Source organism: Solanum tuberosum, unplaced genomic scaffold (assembly GCF_000226075.1).
Source record: "Solanum tuberosum cultivar DM 1-3 516 R44 unplaced genomic scaffold, SolTub_3.0 scf00527, whole genome shotgun sequence".
Classification (NCBI taxonomy): domain Eukaryota; kingdom Viridiplantae; phylum Streptophyta; class Magnoliopsida; order Solanales; family Solanaceae; genus Solanum; species Solanum tuberosum.
Genome location: NW_006239447.1, coordinates 330,198 through 341,130, shown reverse-complemented (window position 1 = coordinate 341,130; position 10,933 = coordinate 330,198). Strand labels below are relative to the sequence as shown.

Below are 10,933 nucleotides of genomic sequence, written 5' to 3'. Positions count from 1 at the left end.
TGATAAATGTATTATCCATCAATAAAACTTGTATTATATGTGAATAATAAATTGTTCTTTGTAATATGAATTAAAAGTGTATTATAAATGTATTAAAAGTGATCAAGTGAAAAAAAATGTTATTGCTATAAATGGTAAATATTTTTTATTATAGTATATTTATGTAAGTTTCCCAAACGTATATGGCCCACAACGGCTAGGCCAACCTATTTTGCTAGGGCTTTTTACGTAACTATACATGTGACAAAAAAAAAAAAAAAAAAAACACAAATCAGTCACGTGTATATATAATGTATTGATATTAGATAAATAATTATATAATATATATTATGTATCAGAAATGTATATTCATCCATAGACACTATTATTATTATAGATGATGGAACGTGTACATCCACAAGAAGTTTCATGAAAGCTTCCTTGTTTGTCTGACTCTTTTTTAAAAAAATAAAAAAAATTACATGTAGGTTGTTTCGTCAATACATTTAGGGTAATGGCTCAATTATGGATAGAAACGGTGAAATATCCAGTACAATGAATCAATTGAAAAGCAAATGACCTTTTTACAAGGAAATATGATGGCATTTCTATTATTTCGCTTTAGTCATAACTAATATGAAAATAAGAAGAAGAAAGGAGGAAGGAAAACAACGAAGAAGAGTAATGCAACAAAATGAGTTTACAAATGCTTATTTAGCTAATATAAAGATCAAACCAGTGCAAATGCTTATAAAAAAATCAATTCAATATTAAAAATGACAATGATATTATATATCTATATTTTAGTTTCATATTGTTTTAGACAAGTGGAAATGTATAACTTAGCTTACCTTTTTCTTTGTAGTTTTAATCATTTAATTAACAATAGTACTTATTAGTCTTATTATTTTAGAATGACTTAGTAATTTTAGATTATGTTCATTTTATTATGATTTATCAGCTAACAATATTTATTTTACGCAATTTTATTATTATTAAATAGTTTAATACAATGTCATGATTTGCCTTACAATATTTTATGTTACTTTTTTTGATAACACCTTATATAGTTATATTCTACTAAAGAAATTTGGAGCATGAGTTATATATTTTTATACTATGAAGATTTTATCGCGCAAATTCAACCCCCCCCCCCACCAACCACCACCCTAGAAAATATAAAATTTGAGAATGAAAGTTTCAATTTTTATTGATTTTTTTTTTTAAAAAAAATTGTATCGATAGAATTGATTTGATTTGATTATTGAAAATTTTGAAGTAACTCGATCTATGAATACCCTGACTTGCCATTAGAAAACTTGTTTATTGGGCCAGAATGAGTTTAGGCCAGTGGATCAGCTCTAATATTTGTTGCAAGCCCAATAAAATAAACGTTGGGCTGTTGACAAATAAGCCCATATACTCCGAAGCCGCCACTATAACAAAACCATTTTTACAATTTACCCCATATATTTCTATTTCTCACCATTTCACACCCTCATCTTGTTACTTCTTCCAAACTCATCCTCAAAACCCAGAAACCCCGTCAAAATTTCAACGAGCAACACCAGAATCCGTGGAAGAGAGCAAAGATGAGAGGGATTCTCCGGCGGTTGATCGGTGGCAGACAGCCATTCACATCATCACGGCGTTCTTCTGAATTAGGTCAAACATTAATGGTGTCATCAGCAGCTACAGTCTCTTACTCCACTGTAACTTTCATGGAGAAACCTAATCTACTTTATGGATTCCCAATTGCCGCAAACCTCCTGTCCGATTTCCAGTCTCTTCATGTTCTCAATCAATATCGAAACTTCTCCAGTCCATCTTCCTCAGGTTTGTCAGTTAGATACTTCATTTCCGTTCCCTTTCCCTACCCCATCTCAATTTCATTAATTTGCAGTTCCATGCACTAAAGCTTCCGCTATGAGCGGGTCTACTGTACCAGCCTTACCTGCATTTCTACAAGATAATGTTCCACAGCTCAAATCCGTGTGACGCAACAACTTGCAGGAGTACTTTGAAAATGAAATAATACTAATTTGTACATATTTAAGAAGATTGTAAGCAAAGAAATAACGGCCTGTTTTTTTCAAATATCAGAGTAGTCTCAACTCTCAAGCATAATAGACTTGGTGAAAATGATTAAGAACAAAGAAAAGGTTTTCAAGACTGTATATATTTGCTTGATAAGTAATAAGATAATTTATTGATGTAAATAAAAAGCCACCTTTAAGAGAATGCTGGATTAAATACATCAAAAAGGAGAATTTTACAGTGAATTATAAAACACCATGAAAGTCAATCATAGTATCAGGATATAAAATACATGCAGATTGATTGTGTCAAACACAATGGAACAGAATGTGTATTTTATTATGTAAAAAAATTACTCGGTGTTTACATCAATCCAATGAATGCATAACACATTTCTTTACATATGTTGTTTTCACTAAATCATAGTAAACTAATATATTCTTACCTCAATTTATCAGTTAACCATAATAAATTAATATTATTTGGTGTAAATACTAGGTGCAGGTGCATGCAAGTTCTGAACATTAATTAGCGGTTGATTCATTATTATAATGGTGACTTTCTATGTGTTTCATTTTGCTAAGTGGCTAATTTGTTGGAGAAAGTTGGAATTTAATGATATGTATTTCCACCTCAGGAATTTTCTGGAGTGGTTTTGGTGAAAATTGGAAATTTTCAGTTTTAATTAGTTCGGTGAATATTGTTGTATTTCTGTGAATGTAAAAGGTAAAACCTTCAGGGAGAGCGAGAGTGTAGTAAGCACATGTCACAAGTCTTAATCCTAGCTGTTGGACCAATTTTAGTTTTAAATGGAGAAGGGTAGGGGAATGAGCCCGTTGTCTACCTATATCGGCTTTTTCGGCAATTTTTTTTATATAAAGGTGCAATGGTATTTTTAATTTTGAATACTGAGAACTCCATGGTGGCTATTGTTGAAGTAGGAAGCGAGCTTATTTCTGTCTTAGCTCCTAATTAAACAAACAGTTGGGCAGTTTGCAGTGAATTTGGTGAAATTTTTCTATATTTGTAGGCTAAATCAGAAACGTAGTCCTATTGCATTTAGCTTTGACAAATCTAGTGGTTTTCGAGGTTGTCCTGTGGTTAATCAATGGAAATATGTCAAATCTAGTTAGTCTTATGTCTGATTCTTGAAGTTGGTGATTCCAAGCCCGCAGTACTTTTGGTTGGTGACAATGGTAGTACAAGTGGATTGTGGAGTAGATGCACTTCACGAGTTTGAATCTTGTTGTGAATCAAGTATCATGCTTAAGTAGAGAAGTGTAGAGGGATAAACTCATTATCCACTGAGCTCCAAAGTTGTAAACGACTGACTTCTCAGTTATCCCAAAGAAACGTTGATGATTTCACTGGACAGAGTTGACAATGACAAGTTGTAGAAATATAGGTCCAACAATTTTGGTCTTCAATTATTGAATGTCTGAAAAGTCAAAATATTATGTTTAGATGCTCACCTATCTGCTGCACATTTAGGAAAGGAAGAGGATAAAGAGAAATCAGCTCCGAACATATGGGATTTGCGACTGACTGTTTTGCTGAATTACCTACTGTTGGGAGTCTGAAAAATTACCCCTATATACTAACAGCTGAAGAATGCTGATATTATCGTGAGCGTTGTGTCATTTTAGGTGATGAAGTTCACATAGCAATAACCCTTGTCATTTAAGGATACTGTTGAAGATGTCCTTAATAAAATTTACTTACCTTATAAATTTTAGAACAAGGATACTGCAGAGGTTGTGTTTTATGTTAAGGAACTGAGGGATATTGGAGGGTAACTAAGGGAGTGTTTGGTATGGAGGAAAATAGTTTTTGAAAAATGTTTTCCAATTTCTTATGGTTGGTTGGTCAAATTTTTTTAAAAATATTTTTCCTGAGGAAACAAGTTCCTTAAAAATGAGGAAAATGATTTCCCTAGTGGAAATTGGGAAAACAAGTTCCACAAATGTCATTTCAAGTTAATTATCTCCTCTTCACCCTTCAACATAATCCACCCACCCCACCCTCATAGCACCCATCTCTTTCACCCCACACTCCTACCTCCAACCAGTGGTGGAGCCAGGATTTTCATTAAGGGGGTTCAAAATCTGAAAAAATAGACACACGAAATAGCCGAAGGGGCTTCGACATCTACTATATATACCTAAAAAATTATTTTAACCATGTATAAATAATTTAATTTTCCGCTGAAGGGGGTTCGGATGAACCCCTTAACCGTAAGGTGGCTCCGCCACTGCCTCCAACCCCACCTTTCTCCGTCTTTGTGTAGATTGTACACATATGTTTTGGGATAATATTTTTTCCTTGTGTGCCAAACACAAAAAAACAACTAAGAAAATCATTTGTTTTTCCAAAATAATTATCCAAGAAGTTCTTTTCCATGGAAAACATTTTCCTTCATACCAAACACACCTTGAATAAATACTAGTTGTGTCTAAGGTTATGACACTTATAAGTAGAGCTATGTACTTAGCTTAGATGGCTCGCACGAGGCTCGTTTAAAAGTTTCCTAGTATACTTTCAGGGGGGGATGATGGCCAATTATGTTAAAGAAAATATAGATATGATGCCTTATTTGGAGTAAAGATAAGCATAAACACATAACACCTGAAGTTTGGGTTCATAGGGTGGAGCTAGATTTGTCCACTAAGTATTGTGTAGTAATAATATAATTTGTGTTTTAAGAGCACTAGTTATGTAAGGGTATCATTTGGCATGCTGGACACACATAGATAGTCTTGGAATAAAAATTTAGTATTGCCTTATCCCTTCTTTGGTTACTAATTCTGGGATAAGTTATATCAAGATCAGTAATTAGTACGGATAAGTTATTCATGCCATAGGGGGGGACAATAGTACCGGAATTAGTTAACGCGGAATAAAATAATGAAAATAACAAAAATACCCATGAGGTCCCTCAAACCCTTTTTCTACTAAATAAGGTGAAGGATATTTTTGTAAATAGACAACTTCGTAGGAATTATGCAATGCATGTTATTTTTAGTGCAACAAATCAAACGGTCAATAAGAAATAATAGTTGGATAACTAATCCCAGCTCTTCAAACCAAATGACCTCTTAGAGTAACACATGTACTAATGGTGGTGCGAAAGAATCTCAGCATCCAACTTAAAACATTAAATCAACGGGTGGAGCATCTCAGGATTAATTGAACCCCTTTTGGAAACTCTTACACAATCTGAGTGACAAGTGATGATTTTTTACACTGTCCCGCACAGTATCCTAGTTCTTAGGTTTCCTTGTGGACTGGTAATTCTTTTGTTGAGAAGATTGAAGAGTGGACTCCATGTAGGAGATATATGTGGCTCAAAGGCTGAAGAGTTGGTCTGGAGCTGAGAGAATAGTAGGCTCAACAAGTTTAGGAGTGAATTGGAGCGAAGTTCATGGCTCGATGGGCATGAAGAGAAAGTGATTATGCAAATGGTCTCACCAAAGTTTGGCTTTGGTACCATGTGAAAAAATTGAACCTTGGACCTTTACTCAATTACAAAAGCTAGCTCATGAGATGAGAAGTTGAGGATCGCTCAAAACCATATAAAGAAATCAAATCATCCATCCACTGATGATGTAAGAATCTACCAGGTGAATTTGAATTTGATTAGTGAAGATCCTAAGTTTCTAACCCCGTTAATGTATCATTTTAAGCCCAACAGGAACTTGATATTTTTGGTACCGGATGATAATGGTATGTGTGTTGTTTTGATTTTGTCCTCATACAAAAGAACAAAAGAAAAGGGATAATGGTTTTAATTTTTTAATTTTTTTTTAAAAAAAGAGATAGTGGTTTATCTGTCTCCCATCCAAAAAATGAATCAAGCGAAAGAAAGAATTCCAATAGGAGTTTGATTTTTTCTCACATCTTCTCTTCTATTACATATGGGGGAAAAAATTATGTAACACTGAGGCCCTTGCTGCTTGTTGACCATTTTGAAGCTTGTTAATTTTAGGTCCATCAAATATTGTGTCAATTGAGTCTGAAGAACAATTCAATACTTCACTTCGCAAAGTACAAGGTATTATAATGTGATTAGGCTCAATAATATACATGTTTAATTTTATTTTTTTATGAATTATGGGTCTCATACTTGCTCAACATCTATTCATATGCTGCAGATGAATCCTTGCCTGCGATATTCTACTTCACTGCTGCCTGGTGTGGGCCCTGTAAGTTGGTTTATCATTTTTATCAAATGAATCATCTTTTTATTTTTTTAATCGATGCATAATTTCAAAGAGGAAATGGTCTGCATACATTTCTATCGCTTCATTTACGTTTCCTTGAAGATTGCTCATTGTACATCATGTCAAAGCAGCAATGAAAACTAAAAAAAACAATACTCTACTTTTCTATTAGCTTTGTTTAATTGATAATATAACTAAATGACTTGACTAGAAAAGTATCCCCTTAGTGCTATTAATTATTTACTTCTTTGCTCCATTCTTTTTTCAGGTAGGTTGTTATCTCCTGTGATTGGCCAATTAAGTGAGAAATATCCTCATGTGACAACATATAAAGTTGACATTGACAAGGTGAAAAAGCATCTTCCTGGTGTAATATCTCTTAGATTGCTTTCAGGAACCCTTATTAATGTGTCATTGAACTCACTCTTCTGGGGTGCTGATACATGTCAATTCTTTATTTCTTTCTTTTTTTCTTGGATGAGTTGAAAATTTGTTTTTCTACGGATAAACTAATTTAGTGGTCATATACAAAAGGAAGCTACATCAGACCACTAAGATGTATCTATATACTGAAGTAAAATATCAGGTCATCTACAAAGTAGTGTAATCCATTGTTTGCCAGATAGCAACACACAAGTCACTGTCTTGAAACTCCAGATTGTTGATAGTGTGATTGTCCAGATCATCAGCACTGTTTCAATTGCTATCAAGAGCAAAATCTCTAACCAAAAACATACTCATTTGCCTCAGCATCCTAACTGGCAAATGAATACCGAGTATCCATGGATTCCTGTTTTCACTCGTTTTTGTTGCCTCTATCATCATAGATATGCTGTTAACCTGTTGTAGTCCCCACCCTCCTTTCAAACAAGCCCAACCTCTTCTTTGTTATATACCAAACCTAGAATCGCAACCATCACTCTCTTTTTCAGTAAGGTGCCTGGAACTCCAGCAGTTTCAAGTTACTTGACAACTACCCCTTTTACTTCATAATTCACTGAGGATGTCAATCTCCTCAATTCCAACCTGTTCCTCCCTTTCCTTTCAGATTTCTGATTAACAGTGGGAGTACTATTCTTCCTTTGTTGACATGCAACCAGTGTACCTAGTTGTATTTGGTCTCACTATAACTACTGTGTTGCCTGACATATCAGCTTGATATCCATAACCTAACCTTGACACATTGACTGTCCGGATTCCAGTTTATCGAATGTTGCTTTAGTTTGACACATGTCACATACAGTTATTCCACGGTTTTGAGTCTTTTGGTGAACCTTCCGTAATGTCTTATATATTAGAGGAAATAGACATTGGAATTGGATTAAAAAAGGTATATAAAAGAGGACGTTAATAGCAGGACTTGGGATATTCCATAGTTATGTTAGATTCTTAATAATGTAACTTGTAAGGAATCTTTTATCTGTCTGCTATTTGTACCTGTCAAATTTTGTTTATTTATCCTTTCTGATCTTCTGTCCATGCTAAAAGTTGCAACTATCCATTACAAAACAAAGAATTCCATTATTACAAGTAAATACTCAAGACCCAAGTAGGCGTACAAATCAGATCATGATATGATCAAGTGCTTTCTGGGTCGTCTCAGACCTCTAATTGGTGTTTATCTCCAAAATGCTTGGAGAGCTCTCAGATGAAAAATTGGTCTTGATTCATACAACAACTACAAACCCAGTGTAATCTTACAAGTGGGATCTGGGGAGGGTAGTGTCTACACAGACCTTACCTCCACCTTTGCTTTGAGAAGGTAGAGAAACTATTTCCGAAAGACCCTCTGCTAAACAAACAGTGAAAAAGAGGCAATATCAGCAAAGAGTAACAAGAGGCAATAGCAGCAAACAGACACAACAACAAGATAATCAGATATCGAGGTGAAACAACAAGTACTGATAGAAATCTAAAGATAAGGGACAGAAACGAATAATACTAGACTATGAGATTGGTCTTGATTATGTGAAATAGATAATTGACATTTCTGAAATTGATATGAAGTTGCATATGGCTTCGTTTAACATTTAATTTCTGTAAATTGTGCCAACCATGGATCCTGATTATACAACATTAGACGATGGAAAAATCAACTGCCCAAACCAAACAGGAGGAAACCCTTTTTCTTGGACAAGTTAAAATGGAATTCCTAAACTACTGGTTTTATTGGTAAAAACAGCTCTTTTTTGTTGGTGCTTTGGTTGCATTGAGTTCTAGGATAATATTTGAAGGTTAGGGTGGTTTTAGTGACCCTCATTATGATCTCTAGCACACCCAAGTCATTAAAGTAGTAGGCTTGTAACCAGCAGCAAGTATGTCTACCTGATCTTATTTGATCACATAAACCCCCCTGAGATGGAACCTGTTATTAGCACTGTTGGATATATGTTCATCCTAGGTTCTGCTTCTTGTTTATAATGTCGGCATCCAAAATGTTGATTTTATTTTGATTTGCTTGCGCGTTGAAGTGCTGAATAAAGGCCTGTCATTTTCTACATTAAGTTTTGCATTTGAAGGAACATCAGAAGATAGTGTTCTTTGTTTGAATAAGTGATGTATCTTGGAGCTTGTAGCTTGCCATACCTTTCTATTGGATACGTTTGTATGTTGATTTTATCTGCAGGTAACAGTTGGAGTGCTTTTAATATGTTTTGTTTGGACACGAGTTTATCAGCTGCAGATAACAAATGGTGAATTTATATTCACGATTTGACAAAAAGGAAGAATTGAGAGAAAGATCATCATTTGTCTAATTCCTTAAATTGTGGGTTTGACTTTTGATGATAGATGAAGTTCATGCTATGTGTTCTAGTTCGAACACTTTTTGTTATTATCTTACGATGCTTAAATTTGTTACTCTTTAGCATTAGCTTAGAAAACTTTTTAGATAAGATTATTTTTTGTAATACTTCTGGACTCACTTGGAGCATTTTGTTTTTCCAAGCCTTCTTGTTTAGTGGTTGATCCACTTGCATTCAATTAATCTTATCCACCTGTATGCTGAGCATTTTTCCACATGCAGGAGGGGCTTGGAAATGCATTGAGCAAGTTGAACATTAGCGCAGTGGTAAACATCTATTCTTCTTATTTTTTCTGAAAGCAGACACGTGAATATGCAAAGGGGTGAAATCATTATAAAGAATAGCATGATCAAGCAGTTAAATTTTATAACTGATTTAGAAAATCCCAGTTCACTACATTTTTTGAAAATGTACGATACTGTTAATACCTTTGCCAGGATAATATGAATATTGTGCTTATAAGTTGTAGCTAACAATGTCTCTAAATGATATGTTCTTTTTGTTCAATTTCAAAAATAATATGTTCATTTTGTGTATCATCATTAACGTATACTTGACAATTTTTTGTCGTTGTTGTGCTCCAACTCTTCTTTGCTGGTAAGATATATTTAGCAAGAAGTAGTACTTTCTCTTCATGTGATCTGGTTTAGGAATGACATATGCATGCTTTTCTACATTTATTTAAATAACACGAGAATTTTAAGTTTGTTCTAAATGGGTGGCTAAGTGATCAAGTAGGAATAACAATTTGGAGATCCTAAGTTCAAATCCCAGCTACAGCACTGGCTGTGAGCCCATCTACTCTAAACCTTGTGAGTAGGTTCTCAGCCTACAACTGTGCTTGTGGGTTGTAACAGACTGCTCGGTGGATTAGTGTGTATGCAAGCTAACCTAACCACCATCATCATGTATGAGAAAAAAAAAGAAGCCAAATTTAAATAAGCCCGGAAAAATCAACTTCCAATAATGGATTTTCCAGTAAACATAATATGATGTTGTACCTTATCACCAAGAAAAGGTAACATAGTAGAGATTCAAGGCACATCTTTCCAAATTAAGATATTTTTCTTAGAAAACAAAAAGGGTATCTTAGTGAGTATGATCCTCTAGAAGGTGCTGTCAACAGCTTGTCATGGCTTGGTTATTTAGGTTCATACACTATCAGGTGATGCTTGGTTAGACAGGTCTCTCCAGAGGACACTAGTTAAGTAGCTTGCTCACTGGCAAGCATGATTTATCCATTTTCCCAAAATTTAAGGTTTGTTTTTAGATTTACTGTTGACAGAGTGGTGTTTTACATCTTAGTATTGAAGAGTAGGTATTTCATCTGTATTTTCACCTGAATCAAAGAAAGATATTCTAAGTGGAGATTACAGATGATGTATATTCATCAAAGGGGAATAATCTGAATCGAAGAATGATAAAGATATCACAAGTGACTGAGAGCTTACTCCTGGTGCCATAAGGTTTATGAAATAAATAAAATTGATGATTTTGATGATGTATATTAGTTCATGATCAGATTTGTTTGATAGAAACGTTGAAAGGTGGTTACTGGTTACTTATACATGGTTCATCCATATAAACTGAAACAATTCATTGTATGCAGCCTACATTGCACTTTTATCAAAATGGGAAAAAAACATCTGAAGTTATCGGTGCTGATGTCCAACGCTTGAAAGAAACCATGGAAGAGCTCTACAAATGATATTTCAACCTTCCAGCAGTTCACGTCTGGTTGGAAGTTGATATCCGTAACAGTAATTCTTGCTTTTCACTCTTTTATAGTTTCAGTAATCATTCGTAGAATATAAAGTATGCTCAATTGTAACGTTATCCAGTGCCAAGTATCGTTCTCTCTTTCTTTATGGTAAAGAGTAACATTTCCTGTGA

General features: G+C 34.3%; 1 protein-coding gene across 1 annotated transcript; it reads left to right on the top strand.

The window, feature by feature from the left end:
- The first annotated feature begins 1,467 nt into the window (after positions 1-1,467).
- On the top strand, positions 1,468-10,933 carry LOC102597067 (thioredoxin O2, mitochondrial-like). The gene is made up of 6 exons (XM_006364997.2): positions 1,468-1,815; positions 6,002-6,067; positions 6,168-6,218; positions 6,505-6,584; positions 9,262-9,306; positions 10,650-10,933. Exons 1-6 carry the CDS (start codon positions 1,572-1,574, stop codon positions 10,746-10,748), a joined length of 585 nt encoding a protein of 194 aa, XP_006365059.1. The 5' UTR covers positions 1,468-1,571; the 3' UTR covers positions 10,749-10,933.